The sequence below is a fragment of the Dromaius novaehollandiae genome, chromosome 9 (assembly GCF_036370855.1).
Source record: "Dromaius novaehollandiae isolate bDroNov1 chromosome 9, bDroNov1.hap1, whole genome shotgun sequence".
NCBI classification, from domain to species: domain Eukaryota; kingdom Metazoa; phylum Chordata; class Aves; order Casuariiformes; family Dromaiidae; genus Dromaius; species Dromaius novaehollandiae.
In genome coordinates, this window is record NC_088106.1 from 19,672,501 (window position 1) to 19,688,566 (window position 16,066).

General features: G+C 35.3%; 1 protein-coding gene across 1 annotated transcript in view; it reads left to right on the plus strand.

Annotated features, from left to right (window-relative positions):
- The window catches only part of DNER (delta/notch like EGF repeat containing), a 145,937-nt gene that overhangs the window by 81,707 nt on the left and 48,164 nt on the right, over positions 1-16,066 (plus strand). Inside the window, exon 5 of the mRNA XM_064516877.1 lies at positions 7,561-7,706. Coding sequence (XP_064372947.1) covers positions 7,561-7,706 — 146 coding nt within the window. The remainder of the gene's footprint in view (positions 1-7,560; positions 7,707-16,066) is intronic.

Sequence of the window (16,066 nt, forward strand, 5' to 3'; positions counted from 1 at the left end):
ATTTATAAACAAAATTTCTATTTTTCTGATAAGACCTCACAGCTAATAAGGCAGAAGGTTCATTATATTTAATATTTTTATCTGAATGGAAAAAGAATTCTCTGGCACAAGCTTTATATTATAGTGTTTATTTTGGTCTCCTATTTTGTTGTGGGGAAGAGAAAATGAAGCAGATCTGGCGTGTAATCTGGCTGCACCTGTAATAAAGTGTCCAGCATTTTAGATCAATACAACTTAACTAACTGTTTAAATTATAAAGTATTTTAAAATATTCCTTTAAATCAACTTGACAGCTCTGCAAAATCACTTGAAAATGCATGCTATACCATCTTTATGGTAAAGTGAAGTAATGTTGATGCTTTTCAAATGGCTGCAATAAGGCACCTTGCTTGAATTCCACAAAATTTTTCAAAGTGTTTTTTAAAAAGGAAAACTAGGAGACAAGTTACAACCATGTCTTTTAGATGGTGTGTGCCCATCATGTTTTCTGTTATTATACATATATTAAACCTACACACTTAATCACATTGAAAGAATGTGGTTTATTGCATGTTGAAATTGTATTTACTTAAGCAACACTGAAATAGGACAATTTTATTTCATTATAGGAAGTGTGTGAATTGGAGCTCACTGAAAGCCACGTAATCAAGTTACTCTAGCTTTAACAAGTTACCATGCGTCAGCTGAGCATCCGTGTGATCTCCTATAGCCCATGGAATATGTGAAATCGTTTGACTTAACCTGCTTTCACTGTGGACTAAATTAAGTTGCATTGCCTTGCATATGCCACAGATGGAGTGTTCACACAGTTATTGCTGCTCAGCAGAGGCACGGGAACTTGTGCGTGTTTGACAGTATAGTTTTGTGCAAGTCAGCCTTGGGGAGAATTTGATGCATCCTGCTCTAGTTAATGGGATTTTCATTTGCATGTGTGCACTTTGCTTGGAAGGGCCCTGCTGTGGGCAGTAATTGAGGTGAACTGTGATCGTTTCCCTTGGGTATTAGGGCTAAGAGCTAGTCTTGCAGAAAATGGCCTTTCCATAAACAAGAGCAGCAGCAAAAGTGTGAACAGTGTAAAAGGTTCCATGATGTGACTTGTTCAAAAGGTGGCCTTTTAACGCAAAAAGTAAACAGCTGAAATAAAAACATTGTGAAAAATGCCATTAGGCTATGCAAAAAAGGGTGTTTTAAAAATCACTATCATGACTTCATTATCAAGTTAGTGCCTTCTCTCAACCATAAGCAGATGTAACCATGAGACTGTTAAGATTTTTTTGAAATACTACGTTTTAAGCTAACATCTACATAATGTTTACTCTTTAGAGTCTTTTTTAACTAACTAGTAAAGTATTCACAATTCATTTTTATCTATAGCTACTTTTAGCAAGTAACTCTGGGGAAATTATTTTTCTAGTGTGTATTTGGAGGCTTATCTACTCACATTTGTAATGCTTGGTGACTTTTTTTTTTTTTTTAAAGATTTCTCTTCACTCAAATACAACTCTGATGACCAGTTCACAATCAAGATGTTTACATTCGGTTGCTGACCTGGTTGTTTGTACTGTGACAGATCATTTAACCTTGCCTGTAAAATGAGGATACTAATGTATAATTTAAAGGAAAATGTGAGGCACATCGTAATAAAGGTTGTAAAGTGCTTTGAGATCGTCAACTAGTACTATATTATTGTATAGTACAGTATGTGCTATGTATTTAAAAGTAGGGTAACCACTCATGTCCTCAAGTTGAACCAGTCACTGTAGATAAATCCTTGTTAACCTTGCCATCCATACAATCTACTGTAACTCTCCCTATCACAGTCCCAGCTATGTCTTTTGTATTCCACCACACTTGCTGCGTTTGAACTGTAGCATCAGAAATTTTGGCGGTCTCCATTTGTGCCCAGTAGTTCACTGCCAACTTGGCAGCGTTGTGGAGATGCTGAAAAATAAGCATATAATGGGCAAATTCTGATGCAGGAAACCTGTGAGTAGATTAGTCTTGGCACCCTTCCATGGGCTTTCACCATTATCCTGTTCAGTAAGCAGAGCCCTTGAAGCTGTGGCAGAAGGTCCCACTCTAAATTAATGTCACCCCCCCAAGTAAACTGTATGCAAGTGGTCTCATAAGGGTAAGAGTATTCTTATTAGCTGACTATTTTTTAACCCTGTTATGGGTTTTGGTCCAGTCAAGCTATGAAGTTCAGCAATTGTTCAGTAATAGTGAAACACAAACATCCCTGTTTGTTACAGTGGAAATGCAATGCAACATGTGCTTGGAGGTTTTTGTATGCTAAGTGAATCCAACTGGTTTTGTCAGTTCATAAATATTTTTTTAACTGTCAGCCCTGCAAAACTCAGCTCTGGCTTTGAAAGTCAAGCTGTGTGCTATTTCTTCCCAAGGTTTTTGTGATAAATTTCTGAACCTAAATTTTGCTTTCTGTTACACCCGCATAACCCTGTGATTGTTAATCTGCCTTTTTAATGCACGTCAAAAGGTAATGGTTTTGCAGAAATGTTACTGAGAACATAACGTGACCAGCAGCACAGTTATATTTATCACTGTCACGGTGATTAAGTATGAGAAGAAAGTACGTGTTTGATTTTCATAGTCCAGGATGATTTTTCAGTGTTGATAGTGACAGAAGAAAGCATATCTATTTTTAAACTGAATGAGACTGTGGTATCCAAAAAAAAAAAAAAAAAAAAAAAAAGTCACCATGAGAAGTTTTACCATCACTTTTCAGTGCAAAATAGCTATTCTCTAAATTTATGGGCTTCATTTGACTTCTCAAAAAAATAAAATATTTGGAAACCGTTCTTGAAGTTTCTCACTAAAATCTGTTTATAGAAATGAGAATCAAATGTGGTACTATCAAAGCAGTATCTGACCCAGGCTTCTTTAACAAATCATTTTAATCACATTAAGCATGCTGATCTGTACAGCAGGTTGGAAGTTTGATTAGTTGAACCAGTTAGAAATAACGGTCTTTTTGTGCAAAGTGACAGTTTTGTTATTGCAGCTGTATTTTTGTATCCCCAGATGCTATGTTGGCCAGCAGTATTATTAGAGAATGATCTCAGATGTTCTGTACAAGTATCCTATGGTACTGATGTAATAGAAGTAGTGCATCAAAGACTGTGAATATCATTGACTACCTGTTTCTTACTTCTTGTTTTCTGCTTATATATGATATGGTCCTAATATAAATTATAAAATGATTCCTGACCTATTGTTTGAAATTCAGTACAACAGCATTGGTGTCAGGGCCCTGAGGGCACTAATAGGCCTCATTGACCTTGATACTTTGGGTTAGTTCCCTGACTTGCCATTAACTGTGGATGAACGAGTAGATGTACCTGCATGGCTTCTATCCTGGGCCCCTAAGGCTTACAAACAGTGGTTCAGTATGCTCTGGTGGCAGCTATACAGCTTCTGGAAGTTAAAATTGTCTGCAAGTATTATAGCTGTATTATGCTACTCATTCGCATGAACTGAAGGTGCAGTGCAGACATAGCCAATACCAATGCTTTGGTCTTGAAGCAGTGATAGTATCTGCTTTTCTTGTATTTGAATATATCTGTAGTCCTGTTTTCCTAATAACGGTGGGCTGACTGCACTATGTACGGGGAATAGCATGGAGAAATGACATCATCTTGTTCTTAGGCCCTTTTTTGTTTTCCTACCCCTTTCGACCTACCAATGCCCTTAGTTCTAAGGCTATATAACACGCGGGGAAGCTGTAGGAACTTAGTATCTTTGAGAACTCTGCTGCTTTGTAAGATGTTGTTGGTTAGTGACCCCAAAAGCTTTTGGTGTGGGCAAGTGTTGAAGGAGAAAAAGGGAACAGATGGAAACTGATAGACGTCCCACTGCTGTCTCATTTTCTTGGAAAACTAGTCTAAAAATAAGTTGAAAAACTTGGGGACTGGTTGTGCATTGTAAATGAGTGGCCAAGCCCCTTGGCAGTCATCCTCCCTCGTCTGAGGAACCTTTAGGTGGACTCAGAGACTTACAATCTTCCCCAAGTCTGACTTAAAGCACCTAAATCTTCTTGTGAATCAAAGCCTTAGAACTTTAGTGTAGGGAACTGTTGCTGTCTTTCTGATATAAAATGATTGTTTCAGCAGAATATATGTTAAGACTGGATTAGAGAAAAATACATTTGAGGCAATTACATGGGGGAGAGTGTTTCTGTGTGTAGTAGTATTGCGTGCATATGAAGGGTTTGTTATGGTTCTCAGTTCAGCCCTATGCCTTTTGTTAGTGTAATATGCAATAGGATAATGGCCTGAGTTGGTGGCCTGTTAAGTTCTTTCCTCCTTATTTTGACGTTGCAGTATGGACCATCTTACTGACCTCAGGGTCTGCCATGCATTGAATGAAGGTATCAGTCAAATGGGGGCTACCAAGGAAGCAACTCAGTTTGCAAAATCTGTCAATTAATCAATGTTTGAATACTTCCTCTGTAAAAAATATCCTTCACATTGTTCAAGTGATACTGCAAAATTTACAGATACCCTGCTGATAATCATAGAAGCAGGAAAGGGGTGGGAGCATTATGCAGATATAGGGATAACACAAACAAGTACTCACTCCTTACTGACTGTGTGTTGTGAATATGAGCTTTATTTTAGCCTACGGAGCCCTGACTAAATACAGGCGTAAAGAAAGCATGTGTTGTGAATAGGACAAAAGGTACAATGGTAATCTGAATGTCATGATTTGATCTTGCTGAAAATACCTGGACACAAATAATACTGTCATTTTATATTTTGACTTTATCCCCTGTTTTTCATTCTCAACTTTCTTGATCTGAGAAGAACAGGAGCATGTGTGCTTTGTGCTCCTAGGCTTAAGTAGGTGAAACTGCAAGGATGGAATGAGCTGTAATGTATTTTAACTGTGCAAATTGCCAGTGAAATCATGCAGGTGCTTCTCAGACTATCAACTGTGTGAGCACAGAGCTTGAAAATGCCTCCTGTGACAAAATAAAGGATTTGTCACTTCATATTCTGATTTATTAGATTTTAAAATTGTTTCCATAATACTACTGTAAATAACTCAACCTTGAATTCTCCAATTTAAAATGCTCCGATATTATTACATTTTAACTAGTTCAGAAAACCAGTAAAATTAAACTGAACAAAATTACTTTTTGCTTGTAAGAGCTCTAATATTTTTCTTCAGACCTGAGATGAAGGGAGATGTAAATGTGCTTCTGAAAATTCTGCTGAGTAGAAGTTAAAAATAGAAGTTTAAACTCACTCTAGTTCAGTCACTCTTACAGGAATTGGCCAACAGATCACTTGAAATGCTGTGACCCAAGTTAAGCAGCAAGTCAGAACTAGATGATCAGACAGGGTTCTTCTAGCCTTAAACCCTAGAGATCTCAGAAAGTTGTATGTAACCGCTATAGAGTGAAAATAAATAGCTGTATTTTTATCTTCCTAGTCTTTGGAAATTAGGTGAGATAATTAGAAATTACAGGAAAATATGTGGCATTCCAGTGAGAATAATGATTTCTTCAGTGGTTTGCCTAAGGGCTTTTGATACCAAAATAGTAGCAAGACTCAAAGTACAAAGAAGGTTGATTTAATATTCCTTTAGGGAACTGTCCTGAAGAATATGTAACAGTCTGCTTCATACAAGGAAATGTGAACCCAAAGACATTTTCTAAATACCACATTCTTCCAAGCATTCACATATAATTGCATGATGACCTATGACAATCTCATTCTGTTATTAAAGAAAATAATTCTGGCTGCATCTTTGAACACATGGGTAAAAATGTGGTGTGTATTAAGGCCAGAACAAATTGGCTTTCTTATAAGAGGTCAGCAGATTACAATAATCTTCATTGGCCAAAACCGACCATTAGATATTTGGAACTATACCTAATACATTTTTATTCAGTCTTTTAGAATATTTAGCTAACTCATAGAGGTTATAGTCAAGGTGATGACATTTGTATTGGATATTATGTTTTCCTACTCTGAAGTTACAGTTTAGGGGGTCAGTGTTTCTAATATAGACAACTAATTGTTCAAAGGATGCAGCATTTAAAAATGAAATCTAAAAATTAACAAAGGATGGAAGTCTTCCATATGATTTGCTATGGAATTTTCACTAGTAGTAGTATTTGACTCTTCCATATGTAGAATGCAAATAATGCATAGCAGCAGTTCTGAAAAGAGAATTCACTTGAAATTCAGACAGTTTCTTGAAACTTTGTTTTATTACTGTTCATTACAAATTTTTGTATTGTAATGAATTTTTCTCCTTGAGTAAATACAGTACCGTATCCAGTCTTTAATGCAAGAAGATGGATTACATTTTGGGAAAGCCTTTGAGGCCCACACAGTAAATGGATTCTAGAATTTCAAGTTTAAAATATTAGGAAAACCATTCTGTGTCATATACTTCCTGCATGTCTTTACTCTAATTCTTTTTAATATTAAGGATATTAGGATTAAAACCAGCATCTATTTTTCCTTAATCTCTCACTCTATTGATTTCTAAAGAAAAGTATAATCCCACCATGGGTCTATGTCTGTAACATTCTTTTTCAGGAATCAACATGTTAAATACTATTAGAAATATGGGTGATGGCCATGCTTTTGTGCTCCACTATGTTTTAATAGCTTCCAACTGATTAATTTTTGAATTCTCTGCATTCCCTGCAATTGCAGATGCTAGCCAGAGATTCATGAATTTTCTTCTTCCTTCTCAAGTGCTACCATTTTTAGGTGTTGTTCATTTATGCCTAGTATATCACCTTATAGAGTGATTAGATTAGACATTCAAAAATACTTGTATTGGAAATGTGGAAAGAAATGCTGTCAGGCTGTTTATGTACAGTATTCCTTGCAAACTCCATAAAAAATGCAGCTAAGAAATTATTCATTTATTATCACTGTAATGCAGTTTATGCTCTGTGTGCCTTTTAACCCTTATCTAAAGTAATTTTTAGAAATTAATTTTAACCTTTATATTCACTGAGTTTGATTTTAGTATTTCTTGTCATTAAAAACTTAAGGAAATATATTTTTTAAGTTACCAAGAGGATAGCAGGAGAGAAAATAAGTCTTTTATTTGTTTTTATGTCAATGTCTTGTCTTGATATATTACAGTGCTCTGATATGTGCTTTCCTAATGCTTCAGCTCAACTATATATTTTTCCTAGAAATTAGCCAAATGGGAGAGCAAGTTTAAGAACTCTTTTATGTACTTAATAATTAAAGATTATCTCAAGCAATTTTTAAAGTCTTTAAAGTCGGTTTTTCCAAAGTAGTGCAGATTAGAGCCCTGAAGGTAGATCTGTTTTACTGGCCTGCCTTCCTTTTGTTGTCAAGATGAGTATTTTAACATGTTTCCAAACATTATTCCCATTTGAATTTAAATTTATTAAATTTTGAAAGGTCTCTACGAAATATGAACAATGGTGTTCTCAGTTGACAGTTTCTTTGAATTCACTTTTGTTTGTCTAGCAGTAGACCATTAATGTGTATTAGCATATTGTCTTGTACATTAACAATTTTTCAAATTTGTTTTTTTCAGGTTTTTTGAATGACTCAGTTACTAAATGCATTGTGGCTTTACGCTTGACTGTGATAGTGAAAGTCAGTACCTGCTTGCCTGTGGGAAGCCATGCAGATAACTTCCAGTGTTCAGGGAAAGGAAAATGTATCACTCAACCAGATGAGGTAAGGTTAACCTATCAAGATCTTTGTGTAGAGTGGAAATTACACAGTAACAGAAATGCAGGGTAAAATGTTCTTGATACTCTGAGTGTGTGCATTCCTTGCAGCTGTGTGATAGGCCTCAAAAGCCCACAGATGTTACTAAATAATAGGAATGTATTTTTTTTGTCATTTATAAAAATCAAACACTTAAAAGTAAGAAAATCCCTGGTATAAGATGCAAAAATTCATACACTGCCCTGACAGTAAAAGCAAGTATTCAAGTTAAGTATCTGATAATGTGTACTACATCTGACTCTCACTATACAAGTGTATTTGTGAGATGAAAAGCATACTGTGAACATTTGGGATCCCCAATCTCCAGACCGATGGGTTCTGGTTTGTGAAGCTTCAGCTGCCTTTTGGTTTTAGGTCTGATATAGTCTAGGTCTTCTCTCTTCATATGTCTTAATAGTTGCTTCCTCACAAGTTACTGAATAGTGCCATGGAGTTGTCTGAGCAGAACTATGGGAAGAAACAGAGTGGAGTAATTTGATGACGTTTGGAAGTTTTCCTGCCTTTATCTGAGTAGGGTAGGGAGCATATTCATTTAGTTTTCAGTGTGCAGCTCTTTCCTTTAAATAATATTATATTAAGAGACTACAATGGAGATAGAAACTCCACTGGCCACTGTGAATTTTTTGTGTGATATAATAACATGAAAAAATAAGAACAGAATGTGTTAAATTTGCAGTCTGTACACTGCTTTTACAAAATCAGAGTGGGCTTCCCTTAATGAGATCATATATTCTCTATTACCTTTTATATATGTTGATTTTTATTTCATGGATTAAAAGTCATTTCCAGCACAAATATGCATGGTTAATATTGGGGTTTTATTAATATTCATTTGGGAGATAAAAGCAATAGTAACTGTTGAGTAAATATTGCCTGCTGTGAGCACAGAAAATTTGGCCTATTTAGGGAATTCAGTGATAGTTCATCTGCTACCATTTTCTGATTTAAATTCTCAATAAGTATGTTTGATAGAAAAATGACAATTTGGATTGTAACAACAATAATTAAACTGCTGCAGTATCTATATATGCACGACAGTGGTAACATCTGGAAAAACTGAGCATCTTCTTCATTTCTCAGAAGTGAAATTTTAAAATGCCTGAAGTAACATGTGAACGCAGTTACTGCAAGGTGCTTTTAGAAGTAAATGGTACCCTACCATACTACTTGGCTGATAACCAACAAAGTTATTCATTCAGATGCATATGTGCTATTTCATAATCCAGTTGAGTTTTTCCGCTTTGCTAAATTTAACATTTTTCTTTTATAAATCAAATCCAAAATGCTGAATTTCTGTAAATAATATGTTAAAATTACGATATGCAATCACATATCGGAATGTCTTCTATTTTTCCATTTTTTGTCAATTTGAGATTTAAAGGCTTTGATAGTCTTAGTTTTCTATTTTTTCTATTATTTGTCCATTCCTATGTCTCTAACTTCTTTCTCTTACTCCATGTTATATATCACAAGGAGAAAAGACATCAATGCTTGTATCCATGTGGAGGCTTTAATATCTTTATCATATGTTTTTAAGAAAGATGCTTATATTGTCTTTAATAGGGAAACATGATTTATAAATCTTTGATACATAGGATTTTACTTACAAATGAAGTAATTTTAAAAAAAGGAAGACAAATCGGCTTTGCGGCAGGAAAAGGGAGCTATTGTACCACTCCAGAAAAGAGAAATCGGGACCCTCACATCACCACTTTTAATCTTGACATTGAAAGTTTTATAAGTTAAAACTAGAACTGTTAGTGACAGAGGATCCCCCCTCATGCAGACACAGCCTGTTCTTTTCCAGAGCTCTCTAGTTGGACAGAAGTCATGAATTTTTCATGATCTTTCTCCACCAGGTTCTTTCTTTGAACCTGAGTGTAATAACAAGACAGTTTATTAAGGCACTGTTTCTGGCATATCATGTGCTAGGTTGTAGTTAACTGATACCTCCATAGCTGAAGCTGTGGGACATAAAGAAATCACGTTAAAAGGCATCTTCCAGTGCATTGTAGTCAGAGAGAAGTAGAATTAGCACTATCCTTGATATCTCTTCTTCTCAAATCAGATTTCAAGTTCAAAAATGTAACTGCTTTTGTGTTTGCTGTCACAAAACTACTTCTGAATTTTCTGGAACTTGAACAAATAGAAGAACATCTCCAGAGACTGTCTTCAATGCAGTTAGAGCTGGTCCAAGTAGCCTTCTAGGCTGGGGGATCTCACTAAGGTCTCAGATACAGTGTTTCCAAATGCTGGTAATTTATGACCAGCTTGCTGCTCCAGGGAAAATAAAAATGTCATTTTGTATGTTCAGCCATAGTGTTTTTTCAAATATGTCAGTTTTCCTTACGCTTTTGCAGATTAGTTACATAATAGAATTTAAGCCAGGGATTCAGACACAGCATAAACAACATAGTTAAAAATAGAAGGTGCCTATTTCATCAAGCAGGATGTTTTTGCCAGTTTAACTCGTCTTAGGTGAGATAGTCACTAAAACGTCATAATGATTTCCCTAATGATGAAGCAAACAACCGTCAAAATTATATGCTGAACGTGTAGCAACCATTGTATGTTTCCCACAAGATGCATCTTCAGTATTTTTTTTTTTGCAGACTTGAAACTTTAATTTTCTTTAGCTTTACAACATGCCCTTTGTGATTTGCTGTTTGTTTTTATCTATAATTCATTGTATTTGTGCAATCTAGTCTTCCAGAATGCAAAGCAAGTCCGTAGGAGAATGCATAAAAGGCCTAATGCCATGAATAAGCTAAGAGCTACACTGGCCATAGTCATTGCTTCCAGTGCCAAGAAGATTAATGATTGTCTTTGTGTTTTTATGTAATTCATAGTTTTATTTCAAATCTAGTTTAATGCTGAAGAATATAGTAACACATCTGCTTAATGGAAAAGTTAACTGTAATTAACAATCTGCAGTAATACAATTGTAGTGGCATACTGGTTTTGGTGGAATGCATAGCACTATAAACACACAAATTCTGGCCTAACCTGGAAGTTAACTCAGTAACACATATTTTACTCGTTCCTTACCAGTTAAAGGTAAGTTGGCCTCTACTCAGCTAGATGATTTTTATAGAATGTAGGCATAAAGAAGTTTTATGACAGTTTCTTTTTTTGATTACTGTTGTCCTTGAAAAGAACATATGTTCACCACTTTGTTCTAAGTTCTGTGAAGTGAGATGATGCTGAGTCAAAGTGATACTGTCTCCCATTCTTTTTGTTGTATGAACTTTGTACCTCTGTTTTGCTGCTGTGCTTGACATTCTTCCCTAGTGGTAGCATGAATGTGTCAGGAAGGTAATACTGGTCATGGCATCATCACAGCATGAATATCAGTTTCACTTTTATATGCACAGCTTTACACCAGATCCTCAAACAAGTTAACTGTGAATGAAAAGGAGAAACCTTAGTACTAAACCCAAAGAGAGATTTTATTTTATTTTATTTTATTTTTTTGGTGTGAATTTCTGATTCTGCATAGGATTTTCAGTGGAGTTTTGAATATCCATTGGATTTGAGAGTCATAATTCTGCTTAGTCCATGTGGAGACATAGTCAGTTCTCCCACAGATTACACCATCCCATAACTTCAGCTCACCAATTTAAATGTGGAAGAGCAGACTATGCAAATACGAAGTTTTTGGTTAGAATTAGAACCCTTGAGATTAACGCAAAAACAACTAGCCTCTACTTCTGCACTGACATACAGCTGTTTGAACTGAATAGTGATAATTCACATGTCTTCTATGTGGGCTAGAAGCTTGTGGGGTAGATCCACTTGATTTTATATATATATATAATGGTGAGTTTTTGTCATCTCTCTTTACTCTGAAATTTCAAATCTGATGAAGACTTTATCGCTTCTGCTTATTTAAAATAGGAAAATAAATGTACTGTATTCCAACTAAATTTGTAATAAGATGCTTAAGAGAATTGAATTGGCTAATAAATTATTACGAAGAATTTGTTTTATTGCCATTCAAAATGATACATACCTTCTGTGTATGTATGGATTTACACTCCATAACCAAGTAAAATACACAGATGAACTGTCTATTGAGAGTAGATTGTTTTGGAATTTTAAGATAGCGACTTTAATATGAGCATTATGGCAGTGTGTAGTTTCTTCTGCATTTAGTTTTCCTCAGATATGCTAGCATTTGTCACTTAGTCAAGAAAAAAAAATTAATACTATCATTTGGGAAAAGTGAAGATGACATGCCTAATAAAAACGATAACGCCTAATCTTTTCTACAGAATAACTTGTCTGCATCTCAGAACTATTATCTATCATTAGACATTTCAGTTTAAAGTGCTACAATGCTTTTCTTTTGTTGCTTTCAAAACCCATTTTGTTAACTGTATTTTATGGTAAAATATTCCCACATATTATACTCTTACGAAAGTGTCTATGTTATCCAGGGTTTTTCTTTTTAATTGCCTGTTTTATTAATATTGTTGAGCCAATGATTAATTGTTGCATTGTTTAAATATATTAATACTTAACATTATAATAATTAGTTTTAGTTTCAAGCACAAGTGATTAAACCTTATGAAGGAGTCAATATACATGTTGAGTTTTATTTTTCTTATTCCTCCATACATAATACGGAGATTAATACTCTGAACATATTGCATAGTGGAGAGCTTTATTTTGTTGGGAGCACAGGGAGAAGAAATGTTATTTTCAGTAATATTTGCAGCATCCCAATATACTTTTTGCAAGCATAGTCCTTTTTACATAATTTACAACAGAAATCTGCAACAGAAATTTGCTCATTTGTGTATATGTTTCTAAATTTTAGATTTGAACACTGCTGCGCTTTTGCAAAATTTGCTTTGGAGTCTGATGCAAACTTCAAAGCTGACCCAAATCTTTGTAGAAATTTTAATCAAAACTTCAAATTCAGAGACTTACTTCACAAATTAAAACTCAAATGTCAGTTCTCACTAGATTTGACATTTGAGTTTTAATTTGTGTAGTAGGTCTAACTTTCCATAGGAAATGCACCAAACAAAAACAGTTATTCTACTGATGCTATGCAGAATACTTCATTTACGTCATCCAGGAGATCATCATAGGTGATGGTTGTAAGAGGTCTAACGCCACAATTGTACAACTCGGTGCATGTTTCCATTGCACCGTGACACGTGATATGGAGATGCCCAAAACCAGGGGAAGACCAGACTGCAATATTTACTGTTTCAGGTCCAGAAGTAGCAGAGATTTGTATGCAGGGCTTGCTGGCTCCACTGCCCACCCTGCGAGCACTGGCATCCCTCCCTGCTACTCTGTTAACTCTGTCAAAACAGCAAGGCACCATGTGTGGTAAATTCAAGCTCATGATCTGAGAGTAAGATGCACAGTGGCCCAGCACTACCTGAACCATTTGCTGCAGGAACAGGCACCTCTGTATTGCCAGCACAGACACTAACTGCATGGCTCTGCCTGCACTAAAATCTCTTCTAGAAGGAACGGAGACTGCAGCAGGGTCCCTTGCTACTCAGGGGTCCCTTGCTACTCAGGGGTCCCTTGCTACTCAGGGGACCCTGCTGCAGTTCTCCATTCCTTCTAGAAGAGATTTTAGTGTGCCTCGCTGTTTTGACAGAGCTAACTTTGGCAAATGTGATACTCTTTGGAACTCCTGCTTATGGCTGTCTTTAATGTCACATAGACATGGATTAGAGTCTGTTTGCATTTTCAGGGCATGCACAAGGACTAGAAACACATTAAATGAGATCAAGATTTCAATCTGCATACAGGGCACAGAATCTAGACACAGTGCCTGCGTCTTTCCTAATGATGTATTCCTGTCCATTTTAAACTTTAAATATTTATTCAAGAGTAAAAAGGCAGTAGAAATACCAGCACAATGCCATCAGTGTATTTGTGTTTTGTATCAGTTTAAATGAAAAGAGCCTAAAAAGCTTGGAACATAAACTATTTAAATTGAGGTATTAATTTGAGAATGACTAAATATTCAAGGTACCCAGTCTTGGCTACATAAGTGCAGAGGGAACCTGTATTTCTAAGAGAAAATATGTGATATTTAAAAGAAGTATTCCCAACAGATCATGGTTAGATACTTGAATACAAAGTAAAATTAGCAGGTGGTATCTAAAAGCTATTAGAAGTAAAATTTTAATTTTGTAGTGAATTCTAATGTTTAGTCAGGTATAGAATTGTCACTTTAATTATACTCTCAATTGCACTTTAAAGAGTATATTTATTTTGATTTATTTTTATTTGTAGACATTGTTATTCTAGGTGTCAGTATTGTATTTATTTTAATATCTGATACATTATTTTGATAAGAATGGTAGTTCTGTAATTCAGACCTGACCATTATTTCTATAGGCTAAAGAGCATAACTATTTTATGCTAATTTATCTCCAGTAACTTTATAACGACTGATTAAAAAATGGGAACTATGCATTGACTACAAATAATCTTTAACAATATATAAAAATGTAGGAGATTATTAATGACTTCCAGGGAAATAAATGAACTGTTTTAGGCTAGATTTACAAATTAATGTTAAAGTTTATTCTTTGAACTCTTCTATTTGATTCCTTTGGCGTGATACTGACAATAAGGAAAGGCATACCGTGTTCATGGTGTCTTAGGGGAATTTTTCCCATTATAGAGGGAGTCAGGCTAGGTGATCTAATTAGGTGTTTGACTACGAATCTGTATCAGAGATTATATTTCTAATATGCACATATTTTTGCAGTTTGTCTAGTCTTTACTTCTAAATGAGAAGAATGGAAGGAAAATGGAGTATACAATTAGGAATTCCTAGTAGTACAGTTCATGGGCTTCATCTGTACTATTATATTATACTATTATAGAAAATCTTAGCATTTTTGAAAGTGTTCCACTATTTTATTTCTATATCCACTGTCACTAGACCAGCCTTTTGCATTTGTCCCCAAAAGTTTTATAAGAAGAAGAAGGGGAAAAAAAAAAAAGCAGAACTGAATATGCTGTTTGAAGACATGCTGTGTAGCACAATAAAATTCATATTGTATAGCAATTCTTATGGTTGTCTTTCCTGAATCTTAATTTTATCTGCTGTGATATTTCATGAATCTTTTATTTAAAACATGAAGAACCTTTCTGGAAGTACAGTCCTGTATCTTGCTATAACAGGATGGGTGCCTTGATAGGTGATGCAATTCTTTAACTGCATTTCAGTGAAAAACCTGTGTGTGGCATTAATGGTTACCCTAGGACACCTGAATTCACTAATCAAGGAAGGCAGATAGAAAGGCTGTGCTTATTTCCTTCTTTTCTCCTCTCTCCTCCATGTTTTAAGAAATAATGCAGACTTGTGGTTAGTAGAGTGTCTCACTTCGCTCATCCAGGACAGGTAAGTTATGGAGACAATAATTGGCTTCATTACCTTACAGACAGCAACTTTGATTTTGTAGGTAAGCCTCTATCAACACTCTGTTCCAGGAATGATCACAGGCACTTTAAATGAATACCAGCGTATCAAAAAAGAGTTAAAATAGCTGTGAAGGATACCGTAGGAAATGTGTATGTGCACTCTTTACTTGGGTCCTGATCCAATACTGTGCACTATGGTGCTGTAATGTTTTGAGATGTTGAGGACAACACTTATTTTGAACCACTGATAGCTGTTGTCTTTAGGGACTGAAGTGACCTATGAGTTGATGTGTTTTCTGCCAATGCCATAGGGAAATGTGCAAATACTTACTGTATATTTTGCTATTTGTTCAGTTGTTAGACAAAAGTGATATCCGTTTCACCCTGTTAGCCACCTATCTGTGCAGCCTATGTGAAATATCTTCCAAGTGAGTTACTGTGTTATGTGAGGATAGTATTTTTTCAAACGATTATAATATTTTTTACTACGTTTTGCCTGCCTGTCTTGCCTTTGAGATGAACTGCAGCCTTGTTTGGAAAGCTGTCATTGCTAACCTGAGAGAGAGAGCTGTTTTGTGAGCAGGCCTGGACAAATATCAGAACATGTATAGACCATGTATTTAGCACTCCTGATAAATAACATGCGCATCATTTTGCGTTTTGGAGATATGTTATTAATCCTTGTTTAGACTCAACCAGTATAATATTTTTTAGGAAAGAATGAAATCTTGGGTTTATGGAGTACAGTTTTTATTTGTATGAGGATTGTTATTTTCTTTTTTGTTTAATGCACAGCTGTTTATTCATGTAAAGCAAACCCAAGTAAAAATAGCAGATAAAATACTAAACCCATCTCTTTGTTTCCAGTTCCATGCCCATGCTGTATTTTGCATTAC